At 41.0% G+C, this 27,980-nt stretch overlaps 1 protein-coding gene across 1 annotated transcript in view; it reads left to right on the top strand.

Moving 5' to 3' along the window:
• The window catches only part of CA10 (carbonic anhydrase 10 (inactive)), a 626,923-nt gene that overhangs the window by 575,760 nt on the left and 23,183 nt on the right, over positions 1-27,980 (top strand). Inside the window, exon 6 of the mRNA XM_027087088.1 lies at positions 26,130-26,225. Coding sequence (XP_026942889.1) covers positions 26,130-26,225 — 96 coding nt within the window. The remainder of the gene's footprint in view (positions 1-26,129; positions 26,226-27,980) is intronic.

Below are 27,980 nucleotides of genomic sequence, written 5' to 3'. Positions count from 1 at the left end.
TGGCTATAAATATTCAGATACAGATTTCTGTTTTGAGTACCCACCTTTAATTATTTTGGATGTATACCTAAGAGTGGAACTGCTGGGTAATATGGTAATTGTATGTTTAACTTTTTGAGGAACTGCCAAGCTGTTTTCTTATTTTTTTTTTTTATGGAGCACTTACCCTGTGCCAGGCATTGAGTTAAAGAATTCACAAAACAGTGCACTTAGATACAAAACATCTAGAAACAGGAGGAGACCAGAGGGCTGAAGTAGTCCAAGCAGTCTTTAGGAATCCATGACAGTTGTACCTCTCTTGTTCTCTCTACCTCACCTTGATCATCTTCTTCTTTCCATGTATTTCTCTTTATTATTATTAAAAAGGGAAAAGAGGGTTTCCCTTGTGGCGCAGTGGTTGAGAGTCCACCTGCCGATGCAGGGGACACGGGTTCATGCCCCAGTCCGGGAAGATCCCACATGCCGCGGAGCGGCTGGGCTCGTGAGCCATGGCCGTTGAGCCTGCGCGTCCGGAGCCTGTGCTCCACAACAGGAGAGGCCACAACAGTGAGAGGCCCACATACCGCAAAAAAAAAAAAAAAAAGGGACAAGAGGGAGGGGAGGGCAGAAGCACCATGGAGAGTTCCCACATGCACCATTAGCAAGGATTAATAACAATAATAACCAATATTTATTGGACAAATATTATGCCATGTAGTAGGTATTATTAACCCATTTTTCAGGCAAGGGATTGAAGACTTAGAGAATTAAGAAACATACTCAGATTTGAGTGTCAGAACCAGGATCTGAACCCTGGTCTGTCTGACAACAAAATGCATAGTCTTTCAACACACTACCAAATTGCCATTTCTCGACCAGCAGAAACCTGAAAGGCTCAACACAAACACCAAATATCACATGTCAAGACTGCCCTTGGCTGTCAGGGAGTCACAGAGTGTTAATCCAAAGCAGTGGACTCCACCATAGACCAATCATCATACTTGCAGTTTGGCCTGGGTGCTGAGGAAGAGCACAGTTTCAATATTTATTAAGAAGATCCTAGAATATAATTACCATACAATCCAACAATTCCACTTCTGGGTATTTATCTGAAGGAAACAAAAACACTAATTCAAAGAGATATCTGCACTCCCATTTTCATTGTGGCATTATTTACAATAGACAAGATATGGAAGCAATCTAAGTGTCCATCAATGAATGAATGGATAAAGAAGGTGTGGTATTACATATATGATGGAATATCACTCCATCATAAAAACAAATGAAATCGTGCCATTTGTAACAACATGGGTGGACCTAGAAATCATTATGTTAAATTAAATGTCAGACAGAGAAAGACAAATATTGTATGTTTTTACTTACATGTGGAATCTAAAAAACAAAACAAATGAATAAATGAAACAAAACAGAAACAGACTCATAGCTACAGGACACAAATTCATGGTCACCAGAGTGGGGAGAGGTTAGGATAAGGGGCAGGTGAAATAGGTGAAGGGGATTAAGAGGTACAAACTTCCAGATATAAAATAAAGAAGAAGTATAATGTATAGCCTAGGGAATATAGTCAATAATACTGTAATAACTTTGTATGGTGACAGATGGTAATTAGACTTATCATGGTGATTATTTCCTAATATATGTTAACATTAAATCACTATGATGTACACCTGAAAGTAATAGGATATTGTATGTCAATTATATTTCAATAAAAAAGAAATCTGAAAAAAAAAAAAGACCCGAGATCATTTCTGCAGGGACCATTTGAGAGCTTACTGACATGACATGGGGCTGAGGTGACTCTCCATGCATAACTGCCCAGAATGGTCTGGTATTGTCATTGAAGTGAAGCAAGGTGCACACAATTTGCTCAAAGTGAGGAGTTTTGCAAATGATTTATTTTATATAAAGTAGAGCAAACTCAAATCTATTCCTAAAGCAGTGTCTCTCTCACTCACTTTGCTGTATATAGGTTTTCTGATGTGAGAGGAAAGAAGGTGGTTGTACGGCTACCCTGAAGTCTATCTCAGAGCTTCTTCAATTTGAGAAATCATCAGAATCACCTGAATTTCTTCTTGAAAACATATTCCTGGGCCTCACCCCCAGAGATGCTTATGCAGTAGGTCTGTGTGGGGCACTCAGTTCTACATTTCTAACAAGCTCCTAGGTGATGCCCATGCCGGATGCACCACTCACAAGACAGTTCACAGTGAGTGAGTGAGAAGCACCATGTGAAAAGATCCTAGAGATCTGCCTGCACTACCTCTGGTCCCCTCTGATGTCTAGATGTTCACTGTCCAAGTGCTCTATCTTGCGAACTCTTTAACTCAGTGCCTGGGACAGGTAATGCTCAATTTTGAAATGTAAGAAAACAGTTTGGCAGTTCCTCAAAAGGTTAAACATAAAATTACCATACAACTCAGCAATTCTACTCCTAGGTATATATCCAAAAGAATTGAGGGCTTCCCTGGTGGCGCAGTGGTTGAGAGTCCGCCTGCCGATGCAGGGGACGCAGGTTCGTGCCCCGGTCCGGGAGGATCCCACGTGCCGCGGAGCGGCTGGGCCCGTGAGCCATGGCTGCTGGGCCTGCGCGTCCAGAGCCTGTGCTCCGCAACGGGAGAGGCCACAACAGTGAGAGGCCCATGTACTGCAAAAGAAAAAAGAATTGAAAACAGGTACTTAAACAAAAACTTGTATGCACATGTTCATAGACTCCTCTTCAAGTAGTACTGACCAATCTTAATTGTGCTGAAACCCCCAACAACCAGTCATTACTGATAGTGCTTTATGTCTCTACAAGATATCTGTGTCTCTTTCTCAAAAAGCAGCATATTCCCATGGGAGTATGTATCACAAGAATATCATGCGTATGTTCAGGTGAAAGAAAATTTTAGAACCACTGGTGCAGAGAACTGGGAGATTTAAAGAGTCACAGATCCCATTCACATTGCTCAGGGCACACAAGAATAATAAAATTATGCTAATTATGTCAGTTATACTCCCGCAAACCCCATGGCAGCTCAGGGGGATGTGCTTACCAGGCAGAAGCCAGGTATTCCCTCCCAGCAGCTGCCTCCATTGCAGTGTCCTCTGCAAAGCTACAATTTCTTACCTCCTTACCTCTTCAGAGCTCATCTTTTATGAAGGAGCAACCTTCTTGAGATGGTTCTCCATTTATTTAAGGCAACTGGGAGGCAAAAGGCTGTGTGCTAAGCTGAAGATGAAACGGGAGCTGTGTTAAGTTCATGTTAATGACAACAGAGCAATTTTCTTACAGAAAATAACTAGTTAACTTAATCATTCTAAGTAGTTATTAGCAGTAGCCTAAAAAAGATGGTTATGCTTATCACAATACATGCACAATGAAGGCATGAATAACAAGACCTTAAACAGATTTCTGGCATGTTCCTTCTGGGTGGTATTAAATGGTATTAATCATTTTAGCTGACTTCAATCCTGAGATCATAGCCATGTGATAAAATGTTAACTGCTGGAAATAGAGGTGGGCTCACCAGATTCATTGTGCCAATTTACCAACAGCAAAAGTGTATGCCACTGCTGTGAGGAAGGCCATAGAAAAGAAAGAATGAAGGGTAGATGTATGGATTAATTAATAAAATGCAGATAATAGCATCTTTCCCAATATTAAGACTCCTTCAGAAGCTGCTCTATATGTCTCTGGGAATAAAAAAAGCTAAATGTATTGTTTGTTGTTTCATCTCACCCCACCCCCCAAGATAATGATCAGAGTTTAGAAATGAATAAAACTCAGGCAACTAATCCAGACCATAGTCACATAATAAAAAAGAAAAAGTAACTGCAAAAGAAGAATAAAATACTTGTTCAAAGGTTTCACAGTTCTAAGACATGTCAAGTAATTTTTTTCCTAAGTAAGAGGACAATTTTTCTTCCCTGTGGTGGTTGTGCTTTGTGAGAAGAATCAACTTGATCAACTCAAGAAAATCAACAAAGTGTATTTAGTGCCTGTGATGCAACAGGAGCTGTGCTAGAACCTGGGGAAAAAGTTTCTATAAGTCATGGTCCTGCTTTCCGGCAACTCTCATTCTTCTCCTATAAACAATAATTGTAACTTGGAGCGGTAAATGCCTTAGTAGAGGTATGTTGTAGGAATAAAGTTGGCACAGAGGCACACGTGAGCATTCCCACCTGGAAGGTGAAGCCTAGGCAGGGTTTTGAAGGATGAGTAAGAGTTTGTCAGATGAACACAGGAGTGAAGGACATATCCAGTGGAGGGAAGGCATCTTCAAAGGTACAGATGTGCAGTTGGGTCTGCCCAGGAAGCTGCATAGGTTTAGTATGACTGGCATATGTGGTTTGGAGGGAGAGTGAAAGGTTGGAGGTTGTGAAGGGCCTTTCAGATGATGCAAAAGAGCCTAGACGAGTTCCCTAAGCAGGGGAGTAAAATGTTTAGACTTAGAGCATCACAATGCCCACTGGGCAGAGACTGGATTGGAGGGACATGAGGTTGGAAGCAACAAGGCTAGTTAGGAAGTTTTGAAATAATCTGGGTAAGATTAGGCAAGGACCTGAAGTAGTGGCACTGGGAATAAAGAGGATGGGGATAGTTGAAAGAACTATTAGAAATATTCCTGAAATCTACAGGACTTAGTGACTAATGGACTCCCAGGAATAAGGAAAACAAGTCTTCCTAAGCACTCAAGTTTATCAGTGCAGTGCTGGGTAGACAATGGCCTTGTTAGAGGGGATGCAAGAGGAGCAGATCTGAGAGAAGTCCAGGTGGTGGGATCATGAGTGTGGTTTATTATAAGCTGAGACCTGGAGCATAAATTCCCCGTGAGTGCTCAGAAGTCTCCCTTGCCTAGATGTAACAATTTGCCACAGCCAGGCGGGGCAGCTGTGTGGGATTGCCTTAGGTTAGCCCTGCATCTTTGCCATCTGGGGCTTTAGGGGTCCTGCTTTCCAAATGCCAAAAAAATGAGAATGGGCATAAGAGGCTCCAGGGCTGGGACTGGGAGGCTGTGTTTGCTCATCTCTGCTCTACCTAAATCTACATCGGCTGACCTAGAAAGCAAAGAATGGCCCTGTCTGGTACCTATCCAATTCAACAGGCCTTAAGACCCCAAGCATGTTCAATACAAAATGACCAGCAAGAGAGGTGTGTGCTTTGTGTCAGCCCAAGGTAGAGTTAAGGGTCTTGTCTCTTGGGCCGGCCTAAGGGTGTGCCTCAGAGCAACCTAAGTTGTTGGAGTTCTCCCTCCAGGCTTCCTCTCCTGCAGAGATTACTGGAACTCCCCACAGAAAGCAACCCACCCTTGGGGGAACTTATTTTAGCTATTGAAGGAGGAGACGGAAGGGCAAGGGATCCAAACAGGTGGAATTAATTTCTGTTCAATTCAGGTCTACTGGATAGAGCTGGGCAAAGAGCTCTGGCAGAGGAATTAGGACATGAGCTTTGTCTGAATTCCTGCAGCCCTTCCTGAGGCACTGGAGAGGATTCTGGAAAGAACGTAGGATCTCTGCAGGATATCTGGGGTCCAGTTTTACTTTGGCTTCTGGTTAAGAGCTGGGCTCTGGAATTAGGCTCTGGGGTTCAAATTCTAGCTCTTTAGTGTATTAGCCAAGTGAGATATTGGACAAGCTACTTAACTTCTTTAAGCCTTAGTTCCCCCCACAACTCTATAAAATGGGAATGATGAAAAGTTATTACCTAACCTCATAGGGGATTTGTTGGAAGGATCGAACAAGATAATGCTTGTGAACCACCAAGTACAATGTCCAGCATATAGTAGGAAACCAATAAATGTTAGTTATATTACTGCATTAACTTAGGGCAACTGACCCCCTTAACCCAGGTGCTGGCTACTTATATATAAAACAATGACTAATACAATGGACTGTTAATGAACCTTACAGCTTGGACATGTTATGATCCCTGTACCCTAGAACCATCTTCATGGTGGCTATGGTGGTGGTAGTGGTGGTGGTGTAGGTAGTGTGTGTGTATGTAGATATATGTGTATTTTGAGGAAGGGTAAATTAAGATTCTTGAATGCCTGGTATATGTCTAGCATGTGCTGGGTGTTTTACGTACATTAGTTTATATAATCCTTTGCTAATAAATTGAACAACTAGAGAAATAAGTAGTATCATCCCTACCTTAAAGATGAAGAAACTCAAGTTCAGAGAGGTTAACTTGCTTACCCTAAGTCACAGAGTTAGTGCAAGGTCCAGGATAAGATTTCCAATTCTTTCCATTACTTAGAGGCTATGGGGGAATTGCTACAAACATACAAAAGTTATCATTTAAAGCAGAGTAAAAGCTACATTTTAGTACTGTGAAAATTCAAAAAGAGAAAGGGTACAAATTCAGACAGGGAAATCTGGAAAGCTAGCATGGAGAAGACGGCAGGAGGGACTTTCAATTGGCAGAAAAGATGGCTTAAGAAAGTGGCCTTTCCAGGTGGAAACAAATAGCATGGGCAAAGGCCAAGCTGTGTGAAACTATGGGGCATGTGGAGGGAGCAGCCAGCAGCCCCTTATGTGGCTGGTGGGGGGTATAGAGAAGAGGGTGAGAGAAGGCTAGAGAAGTTGGGATGGGGCTGTGGAGACCTTGAGGGCCAACCAAGGGCAGGGTGGCTTGGAGGTAGGAAGAAGGAGACAGCATTAGCAGTTGGGAAAAGCCAAGAGGCTGTCCCCCAGACAGAACTTGCAGAGGAAGGGCTGGCAGTGTGTCTGGAGTAGCTCCTACCTGGGAGAATCAGAGCCTGAGACTCACAGGTGATCACACTGAGCTGCTCCCTCCAACCTTAGAGACAGGATTCCGGCAGCTGGAGCTGAGGCTGGGGGATGAGGAAGGAGCACACTGGACAATGGACCTCTGGGCCTTTTTCTCCACAGCTGACACTAGGTAACATTCCAGTACCAGAGGCCTTCGTTCCATAAGAGTCATTTCTTTAGCCAGTCCCTCAAGTCTGAGTGACCATCCCTAGTCCCAAAGCATTTACATCCATTTGGGGACCACATAGCTTAACAGTTAACATGTTGTCTTTGGCATCTTGTTCTATCCATTAATAACTGTCTGACTTGGACACATTACTTAACATCCCTATGCCTTGGTTTCCTTATCTATAAATTGGAGGTAATGATAAGTTTCTCATGCATAAAGTTTTTGTGAGAATTAAATGAGATAATGAATGTGAACTAGCTAACACAGTCCTGGATCAACTACAGGCTCAATAATATACACAAGTGTTGTTGTCATTACTCATTGTGGATATGAGATAAACATATGGAAACTTCAGAGTAGAATGAATAGAATGAACAGTCCAGATACAGCCAGAGAAAGGCAGAGGTGGAATGGGGTTCAGAGATCATTCGATCTCTCAACTAGGGCTCAACAAGGGAAGGTGACTTCCCCAGGTTCACGCATGAGTTGGTGTCCCAGAGGCTTGGGGAAGTAAAAGGAGTGCAGACCAGAGTGATCAGGGAGGCTTTAAGCAGGCGGGGCAATCATGCTAACCCTGTGGAAGCAGAGGCTGTGCCTAAGGTCACAGAGCAGGTTTGATTCATGGCTCTACTTTTTACTAGGTGGGGGACTTCAGGCAAGTCATCCCACCTCTCTGACCTCAGTTTCACATCTGTTAAGTGGGGACAATTCCTGCTGGTCTATCTGTTACAAGAATTGAAAGAGAGCATGGCTGTAGGGCATTCAGGACCCTGCTGGCTTGTGGAAAACTCAGTATATAGTAGTTCCTTTAATATTTTTTTTAATTGAAGATCAGGCAAGTTAGGATGGGTGGATAAAAGTAGAAAAGTGCACCAGGCAAAAGTAGCAGCTTGAACAAATGCCTAGAGATGGGAAATAGACTTGTGTTTGGAAAAATAAGAGACCTGGATTCAAGCCTAGAATCTACCATTTACCAGCTGAGTGACTTTAGGTCCTCAGTTTCTCCTGTCCCAAAATGGATTTCAAGGCTTCCTGACCTAATTCACATCAGGGCTGTTGTTTTCTTCCGTTGAGGAAATGGATGTGAAGATGTAAATTATTAAGCTCTCCATATATGAGTTGGCTTTCTCCCTCCGTGGACTGAGAACTGCTCAAGTCCAAGACCAGGTCTCCATCTTAGAATTGTTCCCCCTCCCCCAGCACAGCTCCAGGCAGAGTGGGTGCTACCTCTCTGTGGATGTGAAGCTCACTGTCCCCATGCACTCTTGGGAATACCTCAGACTCTGGCTGTACAAGACACTAAGAACTCCCCCTCTGGATAACCGAATTTTATTGGAAAGAACCTTTGCTCTGGCAAATGACAAAGGTCCCAGGTGAAACCATGATATTGAGCTATACCCAGTATCATAAGAGCAACAGAGTTGGGCCTGGCTTATGTTGGATAGGTGGGAAAGAATAAAAATGTCATTTGCCCCAGAGCGATTAGGCCCAGTGGTTTCCAAGTAAAGTCCCGGTGCTCTCACATACACAAAGATATGCTCAGAATGGATGTTGAAGTCTTAATATAGACTGCCCTCATGCCTGTTCCTAAATGCTGTCCGCAAAACGCTGTCTCTGTTTCCCTCCCAGAGTATATTTTGGGCGTCTGGGACAAGGGCACCATCTGGGCTCCCCTGTCATACAGTGAGAGTAATTCAGCTTTCCCTTCTTTTGTCTCCTTTTACCCACAACTGGCCCAGACCCACCCCTCAGTAGCAAAATCAAAGGACCTTTCTATAAAACAAAATCCCCTGGGAGAGAAAGGAACTAGCTGCAATCTGCAAAGATCTGAATGACAATCAGACCACACATGGATACAGCAGGAAAGACATTACAACCGAAGGTCATTTCCACTTGACTCCAGAGACTCTGCAACCTTCATGAAGACGTACAGCACAGATGTGTATCATGAGAACTTCACCATTACCTCCAGTTTGATAGGGAAACTGGTTTTCCCAGTCATAACCCTCAGTCTGTGCAGTACCAACAATCCATACCACCACCACCACCACCATCCCCGCCACACTCCAGCTGTTTGTACTGGAGAGTTTGTTTGGAAATGTATGGGAGACTTTTAGGATTTTCACCATGATTGGGGGAGGGGGATACAAGAAGCAATTAGTGGAGGGGAAACAAACGTTCTAAAGGCACTGCAATGCATGGGACAGTCACATACGGTAAAGACTTGTCCAGACACAACTGTCCACCTCTCCCTGATTATAAAACACTGCCTGGATAGCAGAAGGAGGGCTGGATTCTAAGACTATATTAAGTTGGCAGTAAGCCCATTCAACAACATTTATCACAGTCCCCTCCTTCTTCTACAATGAGGTCTGTCTTTGTGGCTCCCTCTCTCCTATATGGCATTTAAGTACCCAAAAAACGGTTCCCATTATCCTCTGGCATTTGACTTCATTTTAAATTGCAATAACAGGCCAGAACCAATGTGGCCTTCCCTGTATTGCTCAAATTAGTTCCTGAATTATTGCTTTTGTACTTTTCCACACAAGTATTGAGGCTTTCTTGATATTTTTTGCCATTTACTTTCTAATAATTGGATAACCTGTATCTTATTTTTTGCGATAAACTAATAATTTTCTGTATTTGCCAAAAGTTGTTTTGTACTCACTACTCATCTTTCATAATCTTCCTGAATATTTTTCCTGATTTTTCAAAACCTGTTTGAGAGTATTCCATTTCCTGTAATGTGGATTGATATGTTGTTTTCTTATGAGGTATGTTATTGAATATAAGTGATCTGATTCCAGGATTTGGAATGCATGGCTCACTGAGAAGCTGGGTAGATTCTGGAAGGGCAAGAATAGGGGAAAGTTGGCAGACAGTTGGCAGTGTGATTCCTGGTAGAGTCAGACACCACAGTGAGAAAATGTGCTATAGTGAAGAATCTCTATAGTTAAAGACTTCCCCCTATAGTCTTTGGTTGAGTGATTTGCACCAAAATTAAATCTGACCTTATCACAATTCCTACCCCTCTACACACATGGTCCCTTTCATCTTAGAATTTTGATGACTTTTCATTGTTTTAAGATAAAGGCAAAATTCTTACCAGGGTCTCCAAGACTAGATATGGTCTGGTCCCTACTTTTTACTTCTATGTCATCTTACCTTCATCCCCCCCTTAACTTCTGGGCTCCAGCCTCTACCTTTTACACATGCCACAGGGCCTATGCACATGTGCTTCCTTCTGCCTCTAAGATCTCCCCTCTTTTTATCATCTCATGCCCAGCATAGTGCCAAGTGTATAGGAGACACAAATAAGTGTTTATTGAAAGAATAAATGAATGAAGACTTGAGAGTCAATTCTCAGGTTTGGAATATTTTCTTTTCTTTGGGTTGACTTGATTTGGCCTAAATACTATCAAATGGAGAAACCAGAGGTCACAAACTGGCAGCTAGGAGGCCCAGTGACTGTTCCGGACCTGCACACATGTTCTTGGCTGCAGTCCTACCCAGCCCCCTTCTCTTACCTATGCAACCTTCCTGGCCCCTGTAGTCACTCCATTTGCAACCATAGGCTTAAACATGCTGTCTACTGAAACTTTTATTTAAATATTTGGTTTCTGAATCATGTCATTTAATTGACTTTGATGGAAACTCAGAAGGCAACAGCCTATACCTCCCACTAATGTGCATTCATTTTTTTAGAAAAATCACAAAACCCTATCCTTGAAAACTCCGTGTTTTCCAGATAAAGATCCGAGATCTAAAAGGAAGCAGGGACTCACCCAGCTACTGAGTGGCCAACTGTCCTTTAAAACAAAGTCCCCTTGATGCCTGGTTCAAGGCTCTTTCCGTTCCTCATCCCCAGAATCAATCCATCCTGGATGTTGTTTATGTATATTTAATGGCCTTGAATGTATTTCTAGTTATTAAGTATCACACTTTATGCAATTAATGTGTTCAAAATCAAGCCTAGTTTTATGAACTTCTTATCCAAATTGCTCTGAAGCTTGATTTACAAAAGGAAAGAAAACCCTCCTCTCTTTATCTAATAGATGTTGTATTTCTATTTCCATTAATAAAAACAGTTAGGAGAATACTCATCAAAAGTGACTCTTCTGAATTAACACCAACTGAATATAGAGGCTTTGGCAAGTGGTTTGTGAGGATTTAATCTTTTCTTCCTCCATGATAGGTGTTTATGGCCTCTGTAGAAAGCAGAAGTGACTGAACAATATATCATAAAAGTCTTGATAGAGTTACTTGCTTAAAGAGCTGGAATCTAAGAAAAAATTGTCTCTGGTATGAGACCCTGGAGTGACAGGTTCTGCCCCTGTAATTTGTCTGATTTAACCTCTGTTTTTGCCCCCAGAGGAGTCTCACTATTCCTCAGATGACTTGTTTTCCTTTTCTTCTGAAGAAGTCATCCAAGTATCCTCTCAACCCCAACCCCAGTTACTCCAATCAGGATACCTGTAGGAATTATTTATTGGTGTCCTGAAAAGACTGAGTATTGAGTACGTCAATTTTCAGAAAAAAAAAGGAAAATATATGTATTTAATTAGACATATGTTGCATTATAATGATCAAGCATGATGGATTTTCATACATGCATTTGTTCATTGAAGTAATTAAGTACTTAGAATATGCCAGGCATTGCATGTAAAGCCTAATTTATCTCATTTATGCACTTCAGCTCATTTACATGCTTTGACTCATTTAATCATCTCAACAACTCTTTGAGTGGTTATATTGTAATCACATTTTTACATGTGAAGAAATTGAGGCTCAAAAAGACTAACCCAGAACTTGAACCTAAGATGTTTGACTCCAGAGCCGATAAATGATCTTCATTCATGCTCTTTGCTGGTATGTGTTTAAGGTAATGAGAGTATAGACGGGAAGTAGGCAACTGCAGAGAAAAAGGATGGGAGCAATGAAGTCTGGGTTGCAGGAAGCAGTTGAGGCAGAGCCTTAATTAAAATCAGCTAAGGTTCCAAAAGTATCTGCAGACCCCATCTTTAGATCCTGGCAGGTAACAACCACTCCCTGTAGGTCTCTTCTGGGATGATCTGGACCTCATTTTAGGAGGTCCATCCTGCTCTGACTTTCAGCAGTTTCTTTTACGAGAAGTGGAAGGGATATGGCTTCTTCAGAAAAAGGATCGTAGAAGGAAAGATCGGTTTCTAGAAACAGCTATTTCAGAATACTTCAGGGGGAAAAAAAGCATCAGAAAACACCCTAATTGAATGGTTCTTGAGAAGGTTGTGAAAAGGGTGTGAAAACTCTCTAGAAGATCCTTAGTGTGCAATTTGTTTTGTGACAACAAATTTGAAGTCCAGAAACCAATAAGAAGGAAAGTATGTCCAATCTTTGCATCGTGGAAAGAAAAAGAAGGAGAATTTGATAACTGCCTTTTTATATATCTATAAATTTATTTATTTATTTATCTATGGCTGCATTGGGTCTTCATTGTTGCGCATGAGCTTTCTCTAGTTGTGGCGAGCGGGGGCTACTCTTCGTTGCAGTGAGCAGGTTTCTCATTGTGGTGGCTTCTCGTTGCAGAGCAGGGGCTCTAGGCACTTGTGCTTCAGTAGTTGTGGCTCACGGGCTGTAGAGCACAGGCTCAGTAGTTGTGGTGCACAGGCTTAGTTGCTCCACGGCATATGGGATCTTCCCAGACCAGGGCTTGAACCCATGTCCCCTGCATTGGCAGGCAGATTCTTAACCACCGCCACCAGGGAAGTCCCTTGATAACGGCCTTTTATATGTGTGGTCCTTTGTATGTGTCACCTTATTTGTTTTGCTTGTTTGATTATACTCTGCCTAATTCCTGAAAGCCTGTGTAGTAGATTACCTTGTTTCATTCTCATGACAATCCTTAGATGCATCCCCATATTACAGATGAAGTAACTAAGGCACAGAGGAGCTAAGCCACTAGCCTGAGGTTATTAGACAGAAGAGGTATCTGAGGAGGCCCAAAGCATTGCCTTTTCCAGCATCATCCTGCTCTCAAACATATCACTCTGCACTTGTGCAAACTGCAACTCTGTGAAAAACATCATGCTTTAAAATCCAAGTTTTGTTATCTTCTGGGGGGAAAAAAAACCCATATTTCACTCTGGTTTTATAGGCTGCTGTGATAGCTGGACCACATTTGGAGGCTTTTTAAAAATTTTTAGCCAGAATTGCATTCCATGTCTTAAAATGCAGGAAACCATCGGTCACCAGGCAGACCAGTGGTAATTGCCAAACCGAGGGTGAGAATGTGGCAGTTGGTAAATCTCAAACTGTGTTCTTCTCTGCAGACTGTGTGTACTCTTATACAGAAAGAAAAACTTGTTAATGACTTTTTATAAATAAATTCTAGCTTATAATTTTTGTTCCAACAACAGCTGCTAAAATGTGATCTCCCCTCAAATACTAAACACTTTTCCTTTCTTGTGGAAAGAAAATGTCATACACTCGAAAGCAAAGTCGACCAGGACCACTGTTTGTGTGACCTCAGAAGAGTTGCTTATCCTCTCTGTGACTTTGTTATATCCTTTGCCTATTTTAGGAAAAAGTGGGGTAACATATAGCATTTACCTCTGACTTCTGGGGTCTGACATAGGATGGGTGCTTGGGACTTGTTCACTGACTAGAATTATACTCACTTGAGTTGAATATGCCTTGAAAGGTTTAAAGGGCTATAGAAATATGAAATGGTAATCATTATCATTTAAAGGGAAGGGAGAGATTAATATTTATATTCTTTAAATATGTATTTTCTTCCTATCTCTAAGAATACTTTCTGGAAAATGTATGCTCCTAAATTTTTTTATTCATCTCTGAAACTTAAACTAGCAGGGTTAGCAAACTATAGCCTACCATCTGTTTTTGTAAATAAAGGTTTATTGGAACCCAGCCATGCCCATTCTTTTATATTTTGTCTATAGCTGCTTTCATATAAAAGCAGGATTGCATGGCTGTGATGGAGACCATATAGTTAATATGACCATATTTATGACTCTTTACAGAGAAAGAGTCTCCCACTACCTGAAAATTATAGTATCAGCCACTGGGGATACATTTCTCTTTAAAAGCTCTCACCTCAGAGTAGCTGCTCCATATATGTCTAAATGGGACAAGATATGTTGGAAAATGATCCAGGTCATGAATAGGTAACACCTCAAAGTGAGAATCCATAAGAGGGGACTGTACACACCCTGTTTCTTCAGGAGCTGAAGGCTCTATTACCTATAGCTTATATAATAATTATAGTGTAACAACAACAACAGTAGCTAATTATTGAGTGCTTACTAGATTTATATACTCTGTGTCATAAAATCATCACTACAGGGCTTCCCTGGTGGCGCAGTGGTTGAGAGTCTGCCTGCTGATGCAGGGGACACGGGTTCGTGCCCCGGTCCAGGAAGATTCCACATGCTGCGGAGCAACTGGGCCCGTGAGCCATGGCCGCTGAGCCTGCTGCACGTCTGTAGCCTGTGCTCCGCAATGGGAGAGGCCACAACAGTGAGAGGCCCGCGTACCACAAAAAAAAAAAAAAAAAAATCATCACCATAGTTCTATGAAGTAGTTAGTAGTATCATCCCTGTTTTTATTTATTTATTTTTTTATTGAAGTATAGTTGCTGTACAGTATTATATATGTTACAGGTGTGCAATATAGTGTCACAATTTTTAAAGGTTATATTCCATTTATAGTTATTATAAAATATTGACTATATTCTCTGTGTTGTACAATATATCCTTGTAGCTTATTTTATACCTAATAATTTGTACCACTTACTCCCCTTACCCTCCTTATGTTGCCCCTCCCCCTTTCCCTCTCTCCACTGGTAGCCACTAGTTTGTTCTCTACATCTGTGACTGTTTCTTTTTTGTTGTATTCATTAGTTTGTTGTACTTTTTAGACTCCTCATATAAGTGATATCACACAGTATTTGTCTTTCTCCGTCTGATGAAGTTCACTTAGCATAGTGTCCTCCAAGTCCATCCATGTTGATGTAAATGGCAGAATTTCATTCGTTTTTAATGGCTGAGTAGTGTTCCGTTGTGTATATATACCATATCTTCTTTATCCATTCATCTGTTGATTGACACTTAGGTTGTTTCCATACCTTGGCCATTGTAAATAATGCTGCTATGAAAATCGGGGTGCATGTATATTTTTGAATTAGTGTCTTTGTTTTTTGTTGGATATATACCAGGGAGTGGAATTGCTGGATCATACGGTAACTCCATTTTTAGTTTTTTTGAGAAACCTCCATACTGTTTTCCACTGTGGCTGTACCATTTACATTTCCACCAACAGTGTAGGAGGGTTCCCTTTTCTTCATATCCTCGCCAACATTTGTTATTTGTGTTCTTTTTGATGATAGCCATTCTGACAGGTGTGAGGTGATATCTCATTGTGGTTTTGATTTGCATTTCCCTGGTGATTAGTGTTTTTGAGCATCTCTTCATGTGCTTGTTGGCCATCTGCATTATCCCAGTTTTTAGATGAAAAGCCTGTCTTGCCCAAGGATACCCAGTAGCAAAGCTAGGCTTTGAAATCCACATAACCCAATGTGGTATTTAGTTTCTGGGCTCCCATTAGAGATATCCTTTAGGATTATGGGCTGTTCCTTTACCATCTCAGCCAAGCACTTTGCTTTCCCTGTCCCTTGGGACATCACATTTGGTTGCATTATTGCCAGCCTGCATGGCTTTCTTTATTCATTTAGCAATTATTTCAAACTTACTACTACTCATATGTGTCAGGTACTGTGCTGGGTAATGGGGACATCACAAGAACCAGTCAGATACAGTCCTTGCCTCGATGAAGCTTAAGTTCCAGTGAAAATGATGGACATTAATCAATCACACAATAAATATTTAAATAAAACTATCATGTGTGTTTCAAAGGGGAAAGGCACAGGATGCCATGAGAGTGGGTTATAGAGAACTCTTTCAAGAGATGACCCTTGAGTTGAGAACTAAAGTTGTTCATAAACAGGAGTCAGGCACAGAGGGGAGGGAAGTGTGTTCTAAACAGAGGGATGGTATGTGCACAGGCTCTAGGGAAGGAGGAAGCATGGTGTGTAAGGGAGACAAAAAGAAGGTCTCTGTGGCCAGAGCACATCCAACAAGGGGACATGGATGGAAAAGTCAGAGGCCACACAAGACCTGTGCTCATATTTGGGCCTTTGTCTTAAAAGCAATGGCAAGCCACTGAGGTGTTTGAGCAGGGGTAATCAGAGTGGTGGTGTTATCACTCCAAATGCTGTGTGTGATCCTCCATTACAAGGCTGCTCTTTCCTCAGTTCAGTAAGGGACTTCTGCTAATGCAGCAACACACTGAGACGAACTAAGGTGTACACATCATGATCTGAAAACACAGTTGGTCTCTTTGCCGTGGCCTGAGGGATGAGTGAGCCACAGCCCTGCGTGCAATGGTGAGTCAGCTCACTTCTGAGAAGTGAAGACTCGATCTGAGACCTTTACACCAGAGGCTGCGCCCAACCTAACCAATGACAAGGATAGCTTGCTGTCAACTTGGAATCCTGCTTGCAGCAGGTCTTCTCATTTAGTAAAAATAAGTACTTGTTGATTAGCTTGAAAGCTGGGTTACTTGTCACCAAAGGCCAATGTTTGCCTGGCTCCTCACTTCAGTTATGGGGCAGAGAAGAAGCTTTGCTTTTGGTCCTAAGAGAATTCTAGGACATAAACATAATTTTCCATCACCCTTAGAATGGAATCCAGACCCCCTAGCTTGGCCTGCCAGGCTCTCCACAGTCTCGTCCTGCTTCCCTATTCGTCCTCTCATATCACTCTCCCTCACTTATTAGTTGCTCAAAAAATCCTTGTTGAACAAATGGATGTACAAATGACTGTATAATCTTGGACAAGACATAGCTCCTCTCTGATCTTAGTTTCTTCATTTTTAAAAGTGGACTAGCCTGGGTTTTTTTTAAGGTCCCATCTCTATGAGATGCAGAAACGGGAGTCGTTAATCAAGCACTTGCCAACATATCCTCTAAGCCATGTCCCATGACAGGCACCAGGTATACCCCTGCCCTTGAGATGTTTATTCAAAAATAGATACAAACATAAAGAAAACAGGTTCAAAATCACAGGGGGCATGAATGTGAACTCTATAGTCATAGGAACTAGGCACAATCCTAACGCTACCACTTTCTTGAGCAAATAATCTCTCAGTGGCCCAGTGCCCAGTGGCCTATGACTTCAATGGAGATAATGTCACTAACTCATGGAATTTTGTGAGATTTAAGTGAGATGATGTTATTGCTGACATTGTCTCTGGAACAAAGCAGTGCTCAACAAATGTTGGTGATGATCATCAATAAGTGATGATGATGACTAACATCAACAGGATATTCGGCACCCATACGACTATGCCAGTTGTCAGTGGCTTACATCTGTTCTGATTACCTACTAACAATGCCAACCTAGTTGTAAGATATTTTGATCTTGCCCACTGAATGAAAGTACATGGTAGCAGAGAGGAGCTGCAGTTGATGCTCAGTGTCAGTGGTTCATGGAAGGTGTCCTGGGGAAGATGAGGCCAAAGCTGAGCTGTAATGTAAAGAAGTATAGACAAAGCCTCTTCTGTCAACTATGCCCTCCAACAGTGACCAGAGGAATCTTTCAAAAGTGCACATCAGAAAAAACAAACAAACAAAATGATGCACAAGAGATCAATTGATTTCTTCCTTAAAACCAATGGCTACGTGCTGCACTTGGAATAAAATCAAAGCTCCTCACCATGGTTTACAAAGCCCTGTATGAGCTAGTCCCATCTTGAGCCACCTTCACCCTTCCCAACCATAGTCAGCTATTTATCCCTACCTCAGGCTCTTTGCATTGGCTGCACTCTCTGCCAACAACGTACCTCCCTCCAGTCCTCCCATGCCTGGCTCCTCTTCATCAGCAGAACTCTGCTCCAATATCACCTCTGTAGAGAGATCTTCACTAGCTACACTACCTGACATTGTCCCCACCCCTGCATGCCACCCCCCAATATTTCCACTACTGTCATTCATTTTGCAAGCCAAAACCTTGTTTTGTTTCCTTCAAAGCTCTTACCACCATCTGAAATTATCTCTAGGAGGACAAGCATTTTATCAGTCTCACTCCCACTGGCCTCAACACATGGTTGACCCTCAAAAATATTTTGAATGAACAAATTCCAGCTCCTTGTAAAAGACTGAGGTGAGACAGCATGTTCTGGGATGAGAACACAAGATTAAAGCTAGTGTCACACAATGAAGAATCACATCAGATCTCAGAGAACTTAGAAAATGCTCTGGATCACAGAGTGTACCATGTCTGAGCATCATGAAAAGTCCAACAATATCTTATTTCTTCCTCTAAGACAGCCATTTCTCAGTCTTGCATTTCCAGAAAGCTTCTCTAAAGTTCAGACACCTGTCTAAACTAATTAAAAAGTCAAGATTATAAAATAATTTCCAGTAATCCAGGCTTAGCTCTTTCACATGGTAATTCCAACTAAGCTAGCAGAAGCCCTTGGGTTGTCTCTTTAATGAATAGCTAAAAGCGGTGTTTAATTAGAATGTCATCATTAACCCCCAAAGAGTTTGTTCTTGTAAGCAGTTTCAACATTGTCCCTGCAGTTCTAGTTGCCTCACACACTTGCTCAGAAGGTCAAGCATTCACTTATAAATCTCCTATGTCACTTCACTTTGATTACCTTGAGTAAGCACCAAAGTTGGTGTTCAAACTACAGCTTAAGTGCTCATCCAAATTATTCAAAATTCTGACTTAGTAGGGTTTGGATTTAAAAATATTACCCATAAATGGCAAAAGGCAATCCACAGGCATCACTTTCAGAACCAACTTGCCAATCTTATACTCTCTTCCTAGCAGGATATGATTTGCACATAGCTGCTCCCCAACCCCAAATTAATAGCAGGAGAAGCAGCAGATCCCCTTCCCCCAGACCCACCCACACCTATGCACCGTGTATGTGGTTAGTGTGTATTTGATTGGGCCCACTGTGCCTGCCTGGAGAAAAACAAAATCAACAGCTGCAGGAATTATAATTGCTACTGACAAGGACCTTGGGAGGTAGGTGAAAGGGAAGCAGTGCTTTTTCACAGTTAAGCCCTGCTGTTGATTCATGAATGTCCCTCTTGCCTTTGATGCCAAAATTGTGTTCTGACATGTGGGAACAAGAAGCCTGGCCATTGCCAAGCTGCCTCCTGGGGTCCTCTGGTGGTCCTGACTGGTCTGAGGCCTGGGGGATCACTTGGTGCCCACTCACCACACACATGCACATCCTATAAACTACAAAGTCCTATGGAACATTTTCCACCTTAAAGACCACCACCTGAAATTATATCCTCCTTACCTCTGGTCTTTCCCTGCTCCAGTCTCCCTCTTACAGCCCATAGTGATTATAGTATCTCCTGTTCAAATCCCTTCCCTGGCTCCTAGTCTAAGCCTCCTATGATCTGAACTCAGCCTATCTTCCAACATACATAATGTATGTACCCCTAAATTCAGCTGAAGTGAACCAGAGGAAGGGTGAACAACCAGACAAAATAGCCCCCTGCTAACCAGCCAGCAGTATCTGCTAAACCAGTACTTCTCAACTACTAATAACGTACATTCATTCAAATCACTGGGAATTTGTTAAAATGCAGATTGTGATTCAGGAGGTCTAGAGTAGGGCTCAAGATTCTGCATTTTTCTAACAAGTTCCCAGATCCTGAGGCTGTTGCTGGTCCCTGTACTGCACATTGAGTAGGAAAGTACTATGTCATCTTTTTAACGTGTAATTCGTGTGTGGGCATGTGGGGGTATGCTGTATTCAAAATAGCTTTATTTTAAGATTATGTTAACTCTATAAAATCACCATTTTTGCAAATCAAAAAGTAAATTTCATATGGTTCACCATGATCTCAGGATCCTAGCCAACTTACCTTGGAACATAGAGGAGGCAAGACTTCAGATCAAAATCCCAAATGTGCTAACTTGAGCTTAGAGCAGAGCACAGCCTCATCCCTATACTTGCCACAACCCTGGCCTCTATGGGATCCTACCCTATGGGGCATCCAAGAGACATCTTCCTACCTTTTTCAGTCTTATAAGTTGGAGAGAAGAATCACTCCACTTGATTGCCTTCCACTTCTCTGCTCTCCAAGCCTAGTTCTCAGAATATACTGAAATTTCAAGGCATGCCTTGAAGAACTGGCACATCCCCAGGTGGTTTTCTAGGTCACCTGGTGGGAAGATCTTAGCAGTTGGCAGGATGTGTTTTGATTCTCATTAAGAAGCTTACTCAACACTGAAAGGAGATGTGGCAGGTCCCCCTATAGCTCCTGGTTCTCCACCTACAGAAAGTCCTGGCTGTGTGGGTGGGAGGTAGGGAGGGAGGAGATTGATGAGCACAGACCTGTAAGCCTGCCTGGCCTGAGTCCTGCACAGGCAGAGAAGATTCACTAACCCCTGACTGCAGTTGCCTTTTTGATGACAGAGTAGCTGCTGTATAACCATCTGCCACCATTGGCAAAACACACCAGAAGTGAAGTAGCAATAAACAAATAGGATATTTCAAGAGCAGCAATAATATGAGAAGCTCTACTGATTCAAGATGTTCAGGATATTATCAGACTCAAGGGACCATCCATCTGAGTGGACAGTGATGGGATACTGATGCTCACTGATTATGTTGCACTGGTTCTCCACTCCAGCTGCCCTCTAGCTGAAGAGCTTTTAACAAACATCAGTGCCTTGCTCCCACCCTAAAAGAATCAAATCAGAATTTGCGGGGCAGGCATAGGTGGATTTTAAAAGCACCCAGGTGAACTGGATGCACAGTGAAGGTTGCAATTCACTCTGTTAGAGATGTTTTATTCAAAGATCAAGGAAAAGTACACTTTTTTGATCATTGACTTTCTCAGCTTCTAAAACTACACCTCATTTTTAAATTCAACATAAGATGTTGGGAATAATGAATACTCTTTATACTTTCAGTCATAAATCACTTTTACATGCACCATCTTTTTAGATTCTCAAATCAGCTTGTGGAAAATGCTAATACCATTATAGAAAGATAATGCTAGGCTTGCTGTGACACTGTTTCCGAGAGACAAAAAAAAAATGGAAACAACCAAAAAACTAGTGAGAGGATGGTTAAATATGTTATGGGGCATTTATGTGATGGAGAATTATATGGCTATTAGAAAGATTTAGGTAGATCCATACACATTGACTTAGAAAGATAGCCACAGACTACTTTTAATTTTTAAAAAAATAATTTTTTTAAATCAAGTTCACAGTTACTTATAAGTGATTCCATTTCCATTGTTTTTTCACTTTTCATTTTTTATTTTTATTGAGATATCTTTGACATATCAAAATTGTATACATTTTAGGTGTACAACAGATATTTTGATATATGTATACATTGTGAAAAAATCACCACAATCGAAATAAATAACATATCCATCACAAATTCATAGATATATGTGTGTGTGTGTGTGTGGTGTGTGTGATAAGATTTAATTTCATGCCACATCTTCTTTATCCATTCATCTGTCAATGGACACTTAGGTTGTTTCCATGTCCTGGCTATTGTATATAGAGCTGCAATGAACACTGTGGTACATGACTCTTCTTGAATTATGGTTTTCTCAAGGTATATGACCAGTAGTGGGATTGCTGGGTCATAAAGAAGATGTGGCACATATATACAATGGGATATTACTCAGCCATAAAAAGAAACTAAACTGAGTTATTTGTAGTGAGGTGGATAGACTTAGAGTCTGTCATACAGAGTAAAGTAAGTCAGAAAGAGAAAAACAAATACCGTATGCTAACACACACACACACACACACACACACACACACATATATATATATATATATATAAAATCTAAAAAAAAAGTGGTTATGAAGAACCTAGGGGCAGGACAGGAATAAAGACACAGATGTAGAGAATGGTCTTGAGGATACGGGGAGGGGGATGGGTAAGCTGGGACAAAGTGAGAGAGTGGCATGGACTTATATATACTACCAAATGTAAAATAATAGCTAGTGGGAAGTAGCTGCATAGCACAGGGAGATGAGATCGGTGCTTTGTGACCACCTATAGGGGTAGGATGGGGAGGGTGGGAGGGAGATGCAAGAGGAAGGAGATGTGGGGATGTATGTGTGTGTATAACTGATTCACTTTGTTGTAGAACAGAAACTAGCACACCATTGTAGAGCAATTATACTCCAATAAAAATGTTAAAAAAAAAAGATTTAATTTAGGATCTATACTTTTAGCAAATTTCAAGTGTGTGATACAATATTGTTAACTATCACCACCATGCTGTACATTAGAGCTCCAGAACTCATTCACCTTCATAAGTGAAACTTTGTACCCTTTGACGAACATCTCATTTCCCTCTCTGCTCAACCCCTGACAACCACCATTCTATTCTCTCCTTCTATGAGTTGACTGTTTTAGATTCTACCTATAAATGAGTTCATACAGTATTTGACTTTCTGTGTCTGGCATATTTCACTTAGCATAAGGTCCTTCTGGCTCATCTGGTTCATCTATGTTGTCACAAATGACAGGATTTCAGTTATTTTTATCGCTGAATAATATTCCAGTGTGTGGGGAGAGGTATGTATCACATTTTCCTTATCCATTCATCCCTCAGTGGACACTCAGGTTGTTTCCATATCTTAGCTACTGTGAACAATGCTACAGTGAACATGGGAGTGCAGATATCTCTTTAAGAGACAGATTTCATTTCTTTTGGACATATACACAGATGGGGTTTCTGGGTCTTATGATAGTTCTATTTTTCATTTTTTGAGGAAATTCCATCCAGTTTTCCATAGTGGCTGCACCAATTTACATTCCCACCAACAGTGCACAAGTGTTCCCTTTTGTCCACAACTTCACCAACACTTGTTATCGCTTGTCTTTTTTGTAATAGCCATTCTAACAAGTGTGAGGTTATATCTCATTGTGGTTTTGATTTGCATTTCCCCAATTACTGGTGATGTTGTGCACTATTTCATGTACCTATTGGTCATTTGTATGTTTTCTTTTGAGAAATGTCAATTGAAATTATTTGCCCATTTTTTAATCAGGTTATTTGGGTTTTTTTGCTATTGAGTTGTTATAAGTTACTTGGATATTTGGAATATTAACCCTTATCAGATACATTGTTTGTGAATATTTTCTCCCATTCTGTAGGTTACCATTTTACTATTTTGATTGTTTCCTTTGCTGTGCAGAAGCTTTCTAGTTTGGTACAACCCCACTTGTCTGTTTTTGCTTTTCTTGCCTGTGCTTTTTGCTGTCATAACCAAAAAAACACTGTCAAGACCAATGTCAAGAAATTTTTTCCTATGTTTTCCTCTAGTAGTTTTATAGTTTCAGGTCTAACATATAAGTCCTTAATCCATTTTTAGTTGACTTCTGTATGTGGTATGAGATAAGGTTCCAATTTCATTATTTTTCATGGAATATCCAATTTTCCCAACATCATTTATTGAAGAGTCTGTCCTTTCCCCATTATGTGTTCTTGAAACCCTTGTCAAAAATCAGTTGGCCATAAGTGTGTGGATTTATTTCAAGGCCTTCTGTTCTGTTCCACTGGTCTATGCATATGTATTTATACTGTTTTAATTACTATAGCTTTGAAATACATTTTGGAACCAAGAAATGTAATTCCTCTAGCTTCGTTCTAACTTCGTTCTTCTTGCTCAAGATTGCTTTGACTACTCAGGGTCTTTTGTGGTTCCATATGAATTTTAGGGTTTTTTTCCTATTTATGTAAAGGATGCCTTTGGAATTTTGTTAGGGATTGGATTGAATCTGTAGATCACCTATAGTAGCATGAACGTTTTAACAATATTAATTCTTCCAGCCCACAAACATGGGCCTGTCTTTCCATTTATTTTATTTAATTTCCCTCACCAGTGTTTTATAGTTTTCAGTGTGCAAGTTGTTCACTTCTTTGGTTGAGCTTATTCCTAAGTATATTATTTTTGTTGTTGCTACTATAAATGAGATTATTTTTTTTAATTTCCTTTTTGGATAGTCCATTGTTAGTGTACAGAAATGCCACCAATTTTTGTATACTGAATTTGTATCCAGCAATTTTACTGAATTAATTTATCAGTGCCAAGAGTTTTTTTGTGTGGTTGAGTCTTTATTGTGTTCTACATATATGATCATTTCATCTGCAAAAAGAGGCAATTTTATTTCTTCCTTTCTGATTTGGATGTCTTTTATTTCTTCTTGTCTAATTGCTTTGCCTAGACTTTGTTGAATAGAAGTGGCAAGAGTGGGCATCCTTGCCTTGTACTGGATCTTAGAGGAGAAATTTTCAGTGTTTCTCCATTAATTATGATGTTAGCTGTGGGCTTTTCATATATGGCCTTTATTGTATTGAGGTAAGTTCCTTCTGTTTTTCTCAGATTTTTTTATCATGAATGGATGGTGAATTTTGTCAAATGCTTTTTCTGAATCTATTGAAATGGTCATGTGGTTTTTATCTTTTATTACGTTAATGTGGTATATCACACTGATTGATTTGTATGTGTTGAACAATCCTTGCATCCCAGGAATAAATCCTACTTGGTCATGGTGTATAATCCTTTTAATGTGTTGTTGAGTTTGGTTTGCTATGATTTTATTAAAGATTTTTGCATTTATGTACATAAGAGATATTGGCCTTTAGTTCTCTGTTCTTGCAGTGTCTTTGTCTGGCTTTAGTATCAGGATGATGCTAGCCTCATAAAATGAGTTCGGAAGTGTTCTCTCTTCTATTTTTTGGAAGAGTTTAAGAAGGACTGGTATGGGTTCTTCCTTGAATGTTTGGTGGAATTCACCCACAAAGCCATCTGGTCCAGGGATTTTCTTTGTTGAGAGATTTTTGATTACTACTTCAATCACCTTATTTGTACTCGTCTGTTCAGGTGTGTATTTCTTCTTGATTCAGTCTTGGTAGGTTGTATGTTTCTAGGAATTTATCCATTTAGTGTTTTTTTTAACTCTACATGTATATGTGTGTGTGATTAATAAGCACAAAAAAATCTGGAATAAATACTAAACTCTTAATAATCATATTGCTTGGACTGGGATTAGAAAGAGGTGGGGAAGGGGAACTTTTGTTTTTTAATTTCTTTTAGTTTGTTACAAAATTATACTTCCATACTGTTAAAAAATAAAAACTATTTTATTTATTTATTTTTTTAACATCTTTATTGGAGTATAATTGCTTTACAATGGTGTGTTAGTTTCTGCTTTATAACAAAGTGAATCAGTTATACATATACATATATTCCCATATCTCTTCCATCTTGTGTCTCCCTCCCTCCGACCCTCCCTATCCCACCCCTGTAGGTGGTCACAAACCACTGAGCTGATCTCCCTGTACTATGTGGCTGCTTCCCACTAGCTATCTATTTTACATTTGGTAGTGTATATATGGACTTGAGGATATGGGGAGGGGGAAGGGTAAGTTGTGACAAAGTGAGAGAGTGGCATGGACATAAAAAGCTATTTTAAAGCCACAGCCTGAAATGAATGAACAAGGGCTCAACAGGCAGATTGCTGATCTTCATTCAATGAAGAGCAAGTTAAGTCCTGCACAATCAGGTGACTGGTGCAGGCTGGTGCATCAGGAGCCTAAGCCATCAGCTCTCTCTCCATCAGGAGCACTGCATCTTGCAGGCTGGCCAGTCTCCTCTCAGTGTCACTGAGCTGACTCAGGACCTAGCAATTCCCTGCTTGTCCATGGCCATGAGGAAGATTTGCTTGCTGCCAATGGCAGCTGCTGGTGCAGCCTGGAAACATGTCCACCCCTGTAGGGCAGTTCTGCTCCTAATAAGGGAAATTCACTTTACACACACTTTAGGGGAAATGTCCTGAGATGAAGCCAGAGCCAGATGGGCACCAAGCTTATTAAATGCATGGTTGTTACCAGAAAACGTTTGCAAATATGTATGGGTATTTTGTATGTGTGTGTATGTGTGTGTGCACGTATTTTATACATGCACACACACACAGATCATATCCCTGAAATCTCTTCAATTATAGGATTATCTTTCCAATTGTTCTACAATGTACTTTACAGTTTACCCTTATGTAGGGTGGATATGCCGTACCTCACATCTTTTAATGCTAGATTGTTGTTCTTATTATTGTTTTTCACTCCTGCCAGGTGCAGCTCATCCACTATAACCACGAGTTATATACCAATGTCACAGAAGCTGCAAAGAGCCCAAATGGATTGGTGGTAGTTTCTATATTTATAAAAGTAAGTGTATTGTGTTCCTTCATTCTTCTCTTCTTGCCATTCCCACCCCAATCAGAATATCAGTTTGCAGTCCTGTTGGATCTTAGAAACAGCAACAGAGGTAATATCTATGCCCAAGAAAAGCTGCAGGGGGTGACTTTTATTTCCATGAGATTCATGATAAATAAAGCCCCTTTCAGTGAGATGCAAAAACAATGAGTTCCATTTCAGAGCACTGGGGCCTGAGGATTCAGGTAGCTTTTGTCCTAGAGAGAAAAAGTGTGCTGGATCCAGGTGTAGGCTTTAGGTCCCACTCATACAGAAGAATCAGAAGGAAGCAATATAAGGGGAGATGGTTTCTCACTGACACCCCACCGGATTAAAGACCTGTCCATCAGATAACCCTTGGAAAAAGAGATGAAAGGAAAATGTGAGATATCTCTCCCCTCCAGGCACTGCACTAAACAGCTCCCTCCAGCTTCCCACAATTGCTCTGAGTATCATCTTTCTCTTCCATTGTCCTTCTCCTTTGTAAGCATCCTTGTGAATAATTAAGCAAAGGCCACCAATGCTGACTTTAAGACATTCTAGGGAGGCTCTACATCCTCTTACAGTCATCATCAACAACAAATCTCCAAGCAAGCAAATTCTAATTTGTTAAAAAATAATTACCTTTAACATTTTGACAGTTGCTGAGTGAAACAAGTTTGCAAATTAAAAAAAAGAAAGAAAGAAAGAAAGAAAGAAAGAAAGAAAGAAAGAAAGAAAGAAAGAAAGAAAGAAAGAAAGAAAGAAAGAAAGGAAGGAAGGAAGGAAGGAAGAAAGAAAGAAAGAAAGAAAGAAAACAAAAGAAACTGTCTTTCCAAAAGGGAACAAAAAGCAAAAGCAAAGGGTGGCAGTTCTAAAAGTTGGCAGTCAGTGTGCTAGCCCCTTGGGAAGTTTTAGCCAGACCATTAGAGGAAGTGCTCCAATCAGAACTTGGAATCTGATGACTGTCAATAGAAATTCAGCATTTGGCACTAGTGAGTTTTAACAGAGCTTTCGTGGTGACATCATCATCACTCAGAAGGATGAGTGCAGGGGCAACCCCAGGCATCACTCAGAAGAATGGGCACAGGGGCAACCCCAGGCATCACTCAGAAGAATGGGTGCAGGGGCAACCCCAGGCATCACTCAGAAGAATGGGTACAGGGGCAACCCCAGTCACTACTCCCCCTCCCTCCTTGAGAGCATCACCCTTTTCAATAAGCACTTTGCTCTGCCTGGCTACACCACCTCCTAACTTACTCTCCTTCACCTCACCTTTTTGTGGCCCCAGTAGAGCTGAACATTGGACAGAGGCATTAGTGACATATTGCTGTCACTGGCCACCAACCCCACCTCATCTAGCTTGTCATTGGCAAAGATAGGAAGGGGCTTTTGATAGAGGAAGTACATTTTTAAGCTGTCGTGCCTTCTTAATACCTGATGTGACTTCCCAAAGGAAACTGGTCCTGGTACAGACTGATCCTGCCAGTCCCTGCTCTATATGTCTTGACATCATCACAGACCCTGTTATAATAAACAATGGGTTCCTAAATGCCAGGCACTGAGATATGTACTTTACATATATTTTATCATTTAACCCTAATAATAAACCTGTGGAGTGGGTATTATGTCCCTATCTTGCAGATGAGGAAAATGGTTCAGAGAATCTTTGACATTCCATCCTAATGCATGTAGTTCGTAACAGCCCATAAAGGAATGGAACCCAAGTCTTGCTTGACTTTAAGGCAA

The sequence above is a fragment of the Aethalodelphis obliquidens genome, unplaced genomic scaffold (assembly GCF_003676395.1).
Source record: "Aethalodelphis obliquidens isolate GAN/ISIS:26980383/991018 unplaced genomic scaffold, ASM367639v1 scaffold58, whole genome shotgun sequence".
Classification (NCBI taxonomy): Eukaryota; Metazoa; Chordata; class Mammalia; order Artiodactyla; family Delphinidae; genus Aethalodelphis; species Aethalodelphis obliquidens.
Note: the sequence above shows the minus strand (reverse complement) of the source record. Positions and strands in the feature narration are given on the sequence as shown.